The sequence below is a fragment of the Phacochoerus africanus genome, chromosome 6, assembly GCF_016906955.1.
Source record: "Phacochoerus africanus isolate WHEZ1 chromosome 6, ROS_Pafr_v1, whole genome shotgun sequence".
Taxonomy (NCBI): Eukaryota; Metazoa; Chordata; class Mammalia; order Artiodactyla; family Suidae; genus Phacochoerus; species Phacochoerus africanus.
Window position 1 is genome coordinate 36184342 of NC_062549.1, and position 14217 is coordinate 36198558.

A 14217-nucleotide genomic window follows, 5' to 3' on the forward strand; every position below is an offset into this window, starting at 1 on the left:
CCGCAGCCACTCAGGATCCAAGCCATGCCTGCGACCTACACCACAGCTCAGCTGAGCCACAATGGGAACATCTATCCTATATATGTATTTTTTTGAGATGCTTGTTTGCACACACAAGCCACTTTACCCTGAAATACATCTATGTGTATTTCCTAAGAAGAAGGGAAATCTCTTCTGTGACTACAGTATAGTTATCAAAATCAGGCAATTAACATTGATATAATAATGCTATCTAATACAGAAACCTTATTCAAACGTCACGAACCACTACACTGATGTCCTTCATAACAAAAGAAAAAAGCTTTTTCTTCCACATGTTGATTTTGTTCCTCCTAACAAAATCAAAATTAAAATCCTCTTAGTAATCTGATGGGTCATTCTAGGTCAGCAATTATAGATTTGCCTCAGTATTTCTCACTTTTTTTTAGCTTGGTAAACAGAAATTCCAGAAATCATTTCTTTTCCATTCATCTTGTAAAGGAGAATGTACCTTTTTAGACCTGTTAAATAAGCCCTTTCAAGCTCAAACTATAATATCCTTTGAATTTTCCTTTCCTCTTGGTTTGCTTTCTCATATCCAGGAAACACTCCTTTAACCATCAGCCTTAAAAAAAAAAAAAAAAAATTAAGAAACAGTTCCCGTTGTGGCAGGCGGAAATGAATGCTGCTGGGAACCATGAGGTTGCAGGTTCGATCCCTGGCTTCACTCAGTGGGTTAAGGATCTGGCGTTGCTGTGGCTGTGGTGTAGGCCTGCAGCTGTAGCTCTGATTCAGCCCCTAGCCTGGGAACCTCCATATGCCAAGGGTGTGGCCCTAAAAAGCAGAAAAAAAAATCCGACTTTCACAAATGATCACCATGCTTACAGGGTCACTTCTCCAGGCCTGGCCTTTATCCTTAGGCAGGATGCCTCATGCATCCTCTTGGAAGGCAAAGGAAGGAGACAGCATAGTGTTGTGACTGAGAGCACAGGCTCCATTCAGACCTAGAGCCAAGTCCCAAGTTTGCACCGCACTTGGCTGTGTGACCTTAGGCAAGACACGTACCTTCTCTGGGCTTCAGTGCCTTTATCTGTACGCTGGAGATACTATTATTTACTCTAGGGTTTGTTGTGAAGATTAAATGAGCTAAACTATACAACGTGCTTGGCATAGCACCTGGTACTTTACAGTTGTACAGTAAATACTAGTTGGATGAACACTTTTTCGATAGCTTTGGAACTATGTTAACAATTACAGAGTTAGTTTGCATACATGCCACATATATTTCAGAAAATAAGACAAGGGTTCCCCCCCACACCAAAATATTCCATTAAAAAAGAGGGAAGGAATTCCCATTGTGGCGCAGCAGAAATGAATCCGAGGAACCCTGCGCTTGTGGGTTTGATCCCTGGCCTTGCTCAGTGGGTTAAGGGTCCAGCGTTGCCATGAGCTGTGGTGTGCATCGCAGCCACGGCTTGGATCTGGCGTTGCTGTGGCTGTGGCCAGCAGCTGTAGCTCCGATAAGACCCCTAGCCTGGGAATCTCCATGTGCCGCACCATGGATGTGGCCCTAAAAAGACCAACACACACACACACACACACACACACACACAGAGGGGAGAATTCCCTCTGGGACACAATGGGATCAGCAGCAGCTCTGGAGTGCTGGGATGCAGGTTCCATCCTTAACGACGGGTTAAGTATCTGGTTGTTGCCACAGCTGTGGTGTAGGTTGCAGCTGCAGCTCAGATCTGATCCCTGGCCCAGGAACTCCATATGCTGTGGAGCAGCCAAAAAAGAAAAAAAAAAGCGGGGTGGGGGGAATCCCTTTTATAAAAAGTGTCTCCTGTTACAGGGATACTTCCTCTCTCTCTCATAGTTAATTTCTTTTGAAAGACATAGCATCGTTTGGGAGAAGCACAACCTGAAATAACCTGTCAGGGCTAGTTTTGAATACTGATAGAAGCTATTGGATGAAATCAATGAAACAGCAACAAAAAGACATTTAATACGGAGGTAGAAAGTGCATCAAGTGACCTGGACCCTCAAGGGCAGGGTCCAGGAGAGCACTTGTCGGAAGCAAGATAAGAAGAGAGGGGAGGTCCCCCTGTAATGCAGTGAGTTAAGAGTCTAACTGCAGCAGCTCAGGTCTCTACAGAGGCAGATATTGATCCCTGGGCTGGTGCAGTGGGTTAAAGGATCCAGGTGCCAGTGCTGCTGCAAAGGTTATAGCTGCACCTCGGATTCAATCCCCAGCCCAGGAACTTCCATGCACCTCGGGTGCACCCATTAAAAAAATAGAGTGAGAAAGTTGCTGGGAAGCACCTCATGTGTGAGTGTGGACTTCTCTGGAAGGTCTCTGCCCCTCTACTCTGGCCATGGTGCTGGCTATTTGTATCTGACGCTCTCAAACTAAAGGGGAAAATGCTCTTATAAGTATAAAAGACGGAAAACTGTAAACTCTCTGACAGACTTATATTTGCCTTTTTTTTTTTTTTTTGGAACCTCTTGAGAGCTCCCATTGTGAAAAAATTTCCTCTCAATCAGTATTGTTTCCTGGTTAGTTTAAAATTTTCAAATGGGGTTCCTGTCGTGGTGCAGTGGTTAACGAATCCAACTAGGAACCACGAGGTTGTGGGTTCGATCCCTGCCCTTGCTCAGTGGGTTAAGGATCCGGTGTTGCTGTGAGCTGTGGTGTGGGTTGCAAACGCAGCTTGGATCCCGCATTGCTGTGGCTCTGGCGTAGGCCGGTGGCTACAATTCCGATTCAACCCCTAGCCTGGGAACCTCCATGTGCTGCAGGAGTGGCTCAAGAAAAGGCAAAAAGACTAAAATAAAATAAAATAAAATTTTCAAATGGACCAAATGCCCAACTAAAGTGGGAGTCTAGGTCCAAGTGTGTAGACCTTATTGCCCCCTCCAGTTACCTTCCTGTCCTTCTGGCAGGGTCGGCAACATGGACATGGGGAGATGGGTGTGCACCACTGAAGCGGGATTTCTGGGGCTGGTCTCATGGGTTCATGTTGTTGGCAAGCCTGCCTGGAGGAGGCGAGGCTGCCTGGAGGAGGCGAGCTTTGTAGATGGTCATGGCTTTGAGAGCTCACAGGCTCATTGCCTTCAGGGAGGGAGCGGGGACCTGCAAAGCCTGGAAGACAGAGCAGTTTCCCAGAGCAGTCACTGCAGCCCTGTGCTAACCTGGCTCGATGTCCCTGTTTTTCAGTAACCGTGGACCCAAACATGTTGAGATGTGACATCTTCGTTGATTTTTTAAAACTGGTGCAGCTGGTAAGCTGGCGTTTCTTGACTAAGGTTCTTATTTCACCGCAGAATATAACTCCACATTAGCCCCATGGAGCCTGAATTCAGATACAAATACATTCATTTGGAGTCATGGGAAAGTGGTTCCTATTTTGTTCTTTTGGAAGTTTTGGTACTCGATAGAAAATTGTGTTATTTGACCTTTGGCCCCTTTTAAGCAGATACCTTTTTTTCCTGTACCCTAAGCATTGTACATCTCAAAACTGCATGGCGAAGAGAACTTTTCTCATCATGAAGGGCTCCCGTGACAACGCTGGGACCCTAGTTCTATAGCTGGGATTTCCAATGTGCCGCAGTAAAGACCTCTGGCCAGCACTAATAGCCAGGCCAGCTAGTGCTTGTATATTCTCTGTGCCTAACTTTATTGTAAATGAATCATGGAGAAAATTCAGTCTCAACAGAATGACAGACAGCAGCGCCCTTTCCTTTGTTGGTCTAAAGAACCATTGACCACTTGCTCCCTTGAGGATGGAACTTGGTCACATACATTGGTTGAGCACAGCACTTATTCTGGTGACCTGGCTCCCTAGCTCGGGGACGACTGATGCCTTAAATCAGATTTATAAAAAATGGGAGCAAATTGCAATTTTTTTTTGCAGTGGTTCAAGTATGTAGATAAACTTGCTGGTGCACCCAACTGAGAAATGCCCCTCGAGACTCTCATTGTATAATTGCTCGTGCTTTCACATATAAGTAATGGCATATGTATACACACACAGACACACACATTTTCCTTTTCTTTGAAAAGTTTGTTGAAGTGGCAATGGAGGTAACATTTAGACAGCACAAACGGGTATATGATAAAAGCAACCTTATTCCCCTCCAGACTCCAGTAGCCTTCCTTAAGGGACAACTTTGTTTACGGTTTGTGTCTCTTCTATACATTTCTGCACAGATATAAGCATTGCATATCCTATGTATGCCTATCCTTTTCTTTCTTACAAATAGGCACATACTCTATCTACTTTCTGAACCTTGTCTTTCAAAATTTACATCTTGCAAATCATTCTAAGTGCACAGAGGTTCAAGTGGCCTTGGTCCTGTCAGCTGTGGGTGCATTCTGGTTTTGGTTTTCAATGCTCTTTTAAAAATGGAGGTATAGTTGATTTACATTGTGTTAGTGATTCAGCAAAGTGATTCAGTCATACGTATGTATCTATGTATGTATCTATTCTTTTTCAGATTCTTTTCCATCGTGGGTGATTACAAGCCATTGAACATAGTTCCCTATGCTATACAGCAGATCCTTGTTTATTTTACATATGTATCTGTATGTATCTGTTGATCCCAAATTTCAATGCTTTTTTCTTTCTTTTTTTTTTAGGGCTGCACCTGCAGCATATGGAAGTTCCCAGGCTAGGGGTGGAATCAAGCTGTAGCTGCGGGCCTACACCACAGCCACAGCAACGCAGGATCCAAGCCATGTCTTCGACCTATGCTCCAGATCCTTAACCCAGTGAATAAGACCAGGGATCAAACCTGCGTCCTCATGAGTACTAGTCAGTTTTGATCCTTACGACTGTGCCACGATGGGAACACCTCAGAATCTTTCAAGGGGGTGGCAATATTTTGAGTGGGGTTTTTTTGTCCTGTTAATTTAAAAGAGTTTTATTCGATTTTATTTCTCTTAGTATTTTTTATCTGTATAATTCTGCCCAGAAGTCTTTTGCTCCAGCTGCATTTTGCAATGTCCCTTCTTGCTTTTTCTGATGAGATTTTCACTTTTGCAATGGCTTTGTTTTTCTCTTCCATTGCTTCTGTGAACTTGGTCTGCTTACTTTTATTTTTACTTATTAATTTTTTAGAGCCACGCCCTCGGCATATGGAAGTTCACAGACTAGGGGTAGAATCGCAGCTACAGCTGCCAGCCTACACCACGGCCACAGCCACGCAGGATCCAAGCCGAGTCTGCAACCTATACCACAGCTCATGGCAACACTGGATCCTTAACCCACTGAGCTGGGGCCAGGGGTTGAACCCACAACCTCATGTTACTAGTCAGATTTGTTTCCACTGTGCCCAACGAGAACTCGCAGCTTACTTTTATGTCCTTTTGTTCTCTTACCTCTTTTTTGAGGATTTTATCTGTTCTTTGAGGTCTTAGTTCAGAGAAGCCATATGCTGATTAATACAGCCGTTGTTTTTTCTCGTTAGTGGCATCATTTTGGAAGGGATGTATTTTTCACCCTTAGCTGGTCACATTTCTTTCCTTCTTTCTTACAGGATTTTTTGCTTCTGTCTCTTCCTATGTGATTGCTCAGCTTTGAAGGGGGCTGTGTTCGTGAGCCAGTTGTTTGCTGACCCACAGTGCTGGGAGGTGCCTGAGCCAGGTCTGTGGAGCCTGTCTGCCATCCTTCTGGATGCTGCCTCTCATTTCTGAGCACTTGCTCACTAACGCTCTGCCCCAGGCCAGAGCAGCGTGTCTGCAGGGAAGCCAAAACCACAGTTCCTCTTACCAAGATCACCTCTTCAACCCCCTTGCTGACTAATCAGCCTCAGGATTGGCTTAGTGGTTAGGAGGACAGCCTCTGAGTGAGGTGGCTGAGGTTCAGATTTTGGCTGCCCTACTTTTGATTTGTGTGGCTTGGGCCATTTTACTTGGCCTCTTTGTATCTCAGTCTCCCCATCTCTAAAATGGGGAGAATGGCTCCTCCGATCTCTTAGGGTTGTTGGAAGGATTAAATGAGCCAGTGCTCTTAACACACATAAATGTCATCTGACCAATGTTGGCACCTGTGAGGTCCTCCCATCGTTATGATGCCAGTCCTTTTCCCGCTTCCCAGGCTGCTGAGAGATTGCCTCTGGCAAAGATGGTGTGTCTGCACATCTCTTTGGCCTCCCCAGCCCCTGGGTGGTGTCAGATGGGCCCAGAGTTGTGCTCTCAGGCATGCCTAGTGCCTCCAGAGAACTGCTTCAAGGTTAGCTTCTGGGAGTTCCCGCTGTGGCAAAACAGGATAGGTGGCATCTTTGCAGCACCAGGACACGGGTTGCGGGTTCAATCCCCGACCCAGCACAGGCACCGTGGTTAAAGGATCGGTGTTTCCACAGCTGCGACATAGGTCACAACTGCAGCTCAGATCTGATCGCTGGCCGGGGAGCTCCGTAGCCCGTGGGATGGCCGAAACCTCTCTGCTCCCCTCCTCCCTGACCAGGTCCGATTTTTGCTTGCCTTGGCAGCCCCTCTGGAAGCCCAGTGGTTCAGACTCAGGACCTTGCTGACCGTGCTACTTTCAGCTTCTTCAAAGATGATTTTCCTTCCTGTTGTTTTCTGTCTGCTTCCCCAAGGAAAGCAGGACAGAGGCAACTACTCCTGAAAATGTTTATACAGGAGGTTACAGGATGACCTTGAAAAGGATACTGTGAATCAGGAAGGTGGCTCTGTGTTCGCCGTGCCCCTGTCCTGCCTTTTGTCGCCTTTGATTGTTCACCCATGGACCAAGGACGTGTTGAATGGCTGCCGGGAGTCAGCACTGCTCTAGATGTGGGGGAGGCACCAGCCAATAGCACCTGGTCCAGTTCCTGGAGTTTACCGTCTTGATGGGGAGACAGATGAACCACGGGGCCAGGCAGTAAATACGATGAGGGATGTAGGAAGGGGACCGTGCCACAGGACCAAGCACTGTGATATAGGGCCATGACCCAGGAGAGGTTTAGGGAGGTGTCTTGACCATCCTTTCAGTGCTGCTGCAGCATCTGTGGGCTCTGCCACCTCCAGGGGCTTCGTACCCGTGTCCCCTGTGTGCAGTACAAATAATATTACTCTCTCTGTGTGTCCTGGTGAGAAAGGGGCTGGGAGGCACTGCCACAGGATGAGTGTGTATCTGGGGGGGGCGTGGTGGAGGGTGCCTTGGTCAATGGACCTGCTAAAGAAAGACATCTCAGTGAGTACTGGGGGATTTCTGGGTAAGCAGGGAGGGGAGATTGTAGTCTAGCTTTTTCTTCCCATTTGGGGGGAAAAGGTCAAGTTATATAGTATTGGATTGTCTGGGAGACTCAAGACCAATATTAGGGAAGTAGGTGCTTTTTATTGTATTTTTTTCACAGCCACACCCCCGGCATATGGAAGTTCCCAGGCTAGAGGTCGAATCGGAGCTGCACCTGCTGGCCTACACCACAGCCACAGCAACGCCAGATTTGAGCCTCATCTTTGACCTACTCTGCAGCTTGTAGCAACTCAGGGTCCTTAACCCACTGAGTGAGGCCAGGGATCGAACATGCATCCTCAGAGAGATGACGTGGTGTCCTTAACCCCCTGAGCCACAACAGGAACTCCTGATAGGCACTTATTATTATTGTCCTTAACCCCCTGACCCACTTTCCAGGGCCAGGGCGCTTTATCAGGATTGAATAGGTACAGTCAGCGCAGGAGCAGATTGGCTGGCCAAGCTTACAGTGAGATTCTCGTGGAGGGCTGGTGGCAGCTGGGAGAATGGAATGAGCCGTGTGATGTGTGGGGCTGCCAGACCATTCAAGAGGCCCAAGGAGTAGGGCTTGGAAAGGGTCCCCACTTCTGTATTGTACAGACCCCACTTGCGTATTTTCACTGTCTGGCCTGTAGTTTCTCGGTGGTTATTGCCAAATAATCACATGTTCATAGGCTTGGCTCTCCAGGCTCAGGAAGTACAAGCACATCTTCCTGCTCTGGGTGTGGACACACCAAGTTAGAAATGCGAATACCTGTGACCTTGTGGGAGCCTTCCGAGGAGCCTCTATCAAGGATAGCCACACAGAAGTGATCTCCTATGGTTTCTGTCTTTCTGTCTGACTTTCTTCACTTAGTATGATAATCTCTAGATGCATCCATGTTGCTGCAAATGACATTATTTCATTTTTTGTGGCTGAGTAATATTCCTTTGTATATATGTATATATATACCACAGGGAACTATATTCAGTATCCTATGACAAACCATAATGGAAAAGAATATGAAAAAGAATGTGTGTGTGTGTATCACTTTGCTGAATCACCTTGCTGTATATTAGAAATTAACACAACATTGTAAATCAACTATACTTCAATAAAATACATTTTTTAAGAAAAAGGATGATCAAAGGCAAGCTGCAGTCATCAGATGGAGTTGCCTCTACAGAGCATATAATTTGGGCTAGACCTAGTGTTTTATGTGCAGTGTCTCATTTATCCCTCATGATGTGTGGAAAGCAGTGCTATTAGTATCTTTTTCAGGTTATGTAATTTGTCCAAGGACACACATCTGAATAAGTGGAAGCCCAGGGAGTCTGGATCCATTGGTGTCATGAGATATTTTTTGAGTGGTGGCAGCCCTTGTTTTGTGTGTCTGGAACCTTTTGACAGACCATGTTCTGTGCTTTTGACCTGCAGTTGCCTCCAGGATGAAAGGACTTTTGAAAAGGCAAAACCAGTCTTTTTTTATTTTATTTTATTTTTTTTCAGTCTTTTGTCCTTTTAGAGTCACACCTGCGGCATATGGAGGTTCCCAGTCTAGGGGTCGAATCGGAGCTGTACCTGCTGGCCTACACCACAGCCACAGCAATGTGGGATGGGAGCCATGTCTGTGACCTACACCACAGCTCATGGCAATGCCAGATCCTTAACCTACTAAGTGAGGCCAGGGATCGAACCTGCATCCTCATGGATGCTAGTCAGATTCGTTTCCACTGAGCCACAACAGGAACTCCAAAACTGAAGTCTTCAGACTAAATACTTTTATGTTCCTGGTTCTTAATCTATAGGTGAACAGCATGTTTGAGAAAAAGACTAAGACGTTATCTTAGAACTTGCCTTGTTCACTTGGGAAGTTACAGGTAGTTGATGTTTTTGGGAAGCGTTGTCTACCATGGCTCTTTGGGGGCTGTGGGAAGTGACTCCCCATTTCCTTTTAAGAATGTTTCCCATTTCCCTTGTAGTGAAATGATTAGGGACAATTATTCATTGTGATGGAAATTTAGAGGTTGGTAGTCCAGTTGTGGATTTTCTTGGATAAGAAAGCTCAGGGTAAGCATCACACTACCAGACATTCTCAGCCTCAGAGAATGTCAACAAAGTACACTGATGGAGCATCTTTGGCAAACTAATCAATTTCTCAGGATGATAAATTCGATTTGGAAAGAATTATCACTTTTTTTTTGTCTTTTTGCCTTTTTAGGGCTACTCCTGCGGCATATGGAGATTCCCAGGCTAGGGGTCAAATCAGAGCTACAGCTGCTGGCCTACATCACAGCCACAGCAATGCCAGATCCGAGACTTGTCTGCAACCTACACCACAGCTCATGGCAATGCCAGATGCTTAACCCACTGAGCAAGGGCAGGGATCGAACCCGTAACCTCATGGTTCCTAGTTGGATCGAATCACCTTCTTTGCCCCAATTTTGTTATGTCCCAATTTAAAAAAATTTAAATCCTTAGTCAGTATTTTGATCATTACAATGCATTATTTCTTACTGCAGAACAAACGATGTTTCTGATAACCTTTACTTTCTTGAGCAACTTTTGTATTTCTTGAAGTTAAAATGGCATCCTTTAAAAGAAAAAAGATGCTCAGTTGTCTTTTTTTTTTTTTTCATTTTCTTTTTTTGGCCGCCCAGCGGCATATGAAGTTCCCTAACCCACTGTGCTGGGCCAGAGGGGCCAGGGCTCGAACCTGTGTCCTAGCACTCCCAAGAGGCCCCCAATCCCATTGTGCCGCAGCAGGAACTCCCCTAGTTGTCTTTTAACGTGACTCCTTCCATACTCAGAGCAGTCCTGAAAACAGAACTCCTATCATCAGACCAGTCAGATGGTTTTCTTGGAGATGATCTACCTCAAGTCTCCGTCTTTCTGCAATTTGAGTTCAGAGAGATTTGAGTAAATTTGCCTTCTGGTGGGACATAGCCATTTGAGAAGGAGTGTTTGAAGATAGGAGTGGATGGGGCTGGCCTTGATAACCAGTGAGGCCAAGTCCTTGAAGAAGGAGGGTTGAGGAGTTCCCATCATGGCCCAGCAGATACAATTCTGAATAGGAATCTTGAGGTTGCGGGTTCAACCCCTGGCTTCACTCAGTGGGGTAAGGATCCGGCGTGGCCGTGAGCTGAGGTGTAGGTCACAGACATGGCTTGGATCTGGTGTTGCTGTGGCTGTGGCGTAGACCAGCGGCTACAGCTCTGATCCGACTCCTAGCTTGGGAACCCCCATATGCCGTGGGTGCAGCCCTAAAATAAAAAAAAAAAATAGGGAAGGAGGGTTGAACACAAACTGGATTGGGTAGAGGAAGGACTCCTCTTAGACTGAATGGAGGCCGAGAGAAAGATTGGGTGAGGCTTCAGGCAGGTCTGAGGGTTGTGAGTTGAAGTGGAGTGACCCCCTCTTGAGGTTTCCTCTGTGACTTTTAAGGGTGAGGTCACCCAGTGGAGAAGAGGGAGGAGGTAGGTGTGGTTGGTGTCGTGAAGTAGTGTGGGAGTCAGAACTCCACTGGCTGAGGCACCTGGTAGGACAAGCCCGAGAGGAGGGCCGCTGAGGGCTGGTTGTCAACCAATATGCCTCCTTCTAACTAACAGCAAAGAGTTGGCTGGTCCTTGAACTCTGTACCTTCCTTGATGTGGAGGTCACCCATGGAGAGAAGCTTGCCCAGCCCCGAAACCAGTGTCATGCATCAAACAGAACACTGGAGGGAGTTCCTGTTGTGGCTCAGTGGGTAAAGAACCTGACATGGTTGGTGGCCATAAAGATGCGGGTTGGATCTCTGGCCTCGTGCAGTGGGTTAAGGATCTGGCATTGCCATGAGCTGTGGTATAGGTCACAGACGCAGCTTGGATCTGGTGTTGCTGTGGCTGTGGTGTAGGCGGGCAGCTGTAGCTCTGATTGGACCCCTAGCCTGGGAACCTCCATATGCCGCGGGTACAGCTCTTAAAAGCAAAAAAAACAAAAAAGAAACCAAAAACCCAGAACACTAGAGACTCTCATCTTAATGTTCTCTTCCAAGATGGAGGTTGTGTAAATTTGAGTGGTGAGCTAGAGAGGGAGCTCCTGTGCATAAACACTCTCTTTTTTGGCTTTGTTTTAGGGCTGCACCCAAGGCATATGGAAGTTCCCAGACTAGGGGTCCAATTGGAGCTGCACCTGCCAACCTACGCCACAGCCACAGGAAGTGCCAGATCAGAGCCACATCTGTGACCTACATCGGAGCTCATGGCAACACCAGATCCTTAACCCACAGAGTGAGGCCAGGGATTGAACCTGCATCCTCAAGGATAGTAGTCAGGTTTGTTTCCGCCCCACGACGAGAACACCCTAAACCATCAATCTTAAATGTTGTATTTTAGATGCCACTATCCTGGGCCTTTTTATCCTCTCACTTGGATTATTTTGAGAAATATAGCCTAAGATTATTCATATATCTATTTGCATAGGGCACTTTTCCAAATAAATTTACTGCATAATCCCTGCTTTGAAGGCATTTATCATCTAAACAGCCATCTGACCCAGCTTTAAACAAATGAAGCATAAAGAAGCCAAGTGTGGAGTTCCCACTGTGGCACAATAGGATTGGGAGTGTCTCTGCAGTGCCAGGACGCAGGTTTAATCCCCAGCCCAGAACAGTGGTTTAAAGGATCCAGTGTTGCCACACTTGCTATGTAGGTTGCAACCATGGGTTGGATCTGACCCCCCTGGGATCTCCATATGCCGTGGGGCAGCCAAAAATGGAAAAAAAAAAAAATTACTCCAAAAAAAAATAAATAAATAAATAAGGAGGAATTCCCACTGTGGTTCAGGGGATTAAGAACCTGACTAGTATCCCTGAGGATGCAGATTTAATCCCTGGCCTCCATCAGTGGGTTAAGGATCTGGCATTACTGCAAACTGTGGTATAGGTCCCAGATGTGGCTGGGATCTGGCATGGCTGTGGCTGTGATGTAGGCCGGTAGCTGCAGCTCCAATTCAACCCCTAGCCTGGGAACTTCTATATGCCACAGCAGCAGCCCTAAAAAATAAAAAAATAAGAATTCTTTTTAAATTAAAGAAGCAGCAGCCAAGAGCATGCAACAAAGAAGCACTGAGTGTGGGTAAGGTGGAGTTCACCCACTTCCATATTAGTCAGGCCTGTTTCAGTGGCAAGGGACAAACGCAAAAGGGAAAAGTATTCATTTGGTTGAAAAGCTGGGGGAGTTTGGCAGGCACCCTCCTCCCACTCCCTCCCCAAGCCCTGCTTTTCTGTGTTGACTTGATTCTTACAGAACCTCTCTATGCCGTGGCTTCTGCTTCAGGCTTGGTAGCCCCAGCTGGGGACAGCACCCTCCCTGTCCTTCCTCCCTCTCTGATGGAGTCAGAACCCCTCTGGGTGAGCCAACCTGCAGGGTGATGGCTAGAGAGAAGGTGAAAAGAAGGAAAATGAAGAGCAGTTGCCGACTGACTTGCCTTATCCTGACCCATGGCCAAGGGCTGGGTCTCTGGGGCAGGATAAGAAATGCAGATGTGGTCTCTGAACCTGGTTCCTGACACAGAGCTCTAAAAACCCTTGTAAATTCCTGAGTGACGGGAGCATCTTACAGAGCGCCTGAGGCTCTTGGAATCTCTGGAGTGGTAAGGGTATCTTTCTGTGTGCTGATGAGATAATTGGTGGCTGGGGACCCTTGAGAGCTTCAGGATGGGGACTGGGCTGGGTAGACCGAGGCATGATTGGAAGGCTGGAACTTTGAGCCCCACCCGCTGACCTCCAGGTTTAGGAGAGGAGCTAGACATGGAGTTACTGGTTGATTGCGCCTCCGTAATGAAACCTCCTTAAAAATCCCTGAACCCGGGCGGGGCGGGGGGGGGGGTGGTTCAGAGGTTTCTAGGTTGCTGGACACAAGGAGGTGCTGGGAGGGAGGTACACCCAGAGAGGGCCTGGAAGCTCCGTGCTCCGTGCCACTTACCTTGCCCCAGGCATCCCTTCCATTTGGCTCTTCCTGAGTTGTAGCCTTTATAATAAAGAGATAATAGTAAGTAAAGAGCTTTCCGGCGTTCTGTGAACTGTTGTGGAAGATGATCAAACTCGGGGGGTCATGGGAACCCCTGATTTGTAGCAAGCGGATCAGAACTCTGGGAGGTCTGGACTCACCATTGGCTTCTGAGGTGGAGGAGGGGGCAGTCTTGTGGGACTAGGTCCTTAATCTGTGTGGTCCAGGCTAACTCCAGGTACTTAGTGTCAGAAGCATTGATGGAAGTAAAGTGGAGAAAAACTGTTTTTCCTTTTAGTGTCCCACGAACACTGTAAGGACATTAGAGAAGTACATTTTATTTATTTATCGTTTGTTTATTTATTTATTTGCTTTTTAGGGCTGCACCTGCAGCATAGGGAAGTTCCCAGGCTAGGGGTCGAATTGGAGCTACAGCTGCTGTTCTACGCTGCAGCCACAGCAACGCCAGATCCGAGCTGCGTCTGTGACCTACACCACAGCTCACGGCAATGCCGGATCCTTAACCCACTGAGCAAGGCCAGGGATCGATCCTGCATCCTCATGGATCCTAGTTGTGGTTCGTTAACTGCTGAGCCACAAAGGGAACTCCGAGAGGTACATTTTTAGGTTTGCATAGAAAAGACATTTCTCAGCCTGTGGTGTGGAGAGTGCCTTGCAGGGGGGACAAGAACAGATGCAGGTAACCAGTAAGGAGGCCATTGTAAAAGCTTGGGGGGGGGGCGCGTGCATTTGGCACTAAAATGCTGGTGGTGAAGATGAGGAGAAGTAGGCGGATTGAAAGAGTTTAAGATGTGACTATACAGGACTCAGAGCTTGATTGCACATGAGGCTGGAAAACATCTTCCTGCATCTTTTCTTGACACCTTTATCTTTTATCTGTTGCCACTAAGTCAAATCAAAGATATGTAGCCACCTCCTCATTCCTCCTGCTGGTAATAGGAGACGACAAAGCTGCCACGTGAGTGCTGGCACTGAGTGCCATTTCACTAATGCCATCCTTATTTTAGAG

General features: G+C 46.9%; 1 protein-coding gene across 4 annotated transcripts in view; it reads left to right on the top strand.

The window, feature by feature from the left end:
* The window catches only part of SNX31 (sorting nexin 31), an 86957-nt gene that overhangs the window by 18583 nt on the left and 54157 nt on the right, over window positions 1-14217 (top strand). For 3 of the 4 annotated variants that reach the window (XM_047783517.1, XM_047783514.1, XM_047783515.1), the window contains exon 4: window positions 3200-3264. The exons of the other annotated variant lie outside the window; for it this stretch is intronic. In XM_047783517.1, coding sequence (XP_047639473.1) covers window positions 3200-3264 — 65 coding nt within the window. The remainder of the gene's footprint in view (window positions 1-3199; window positions 3265-14217) is intronic. 4 annotated transcript variants of the gene reach the window in all.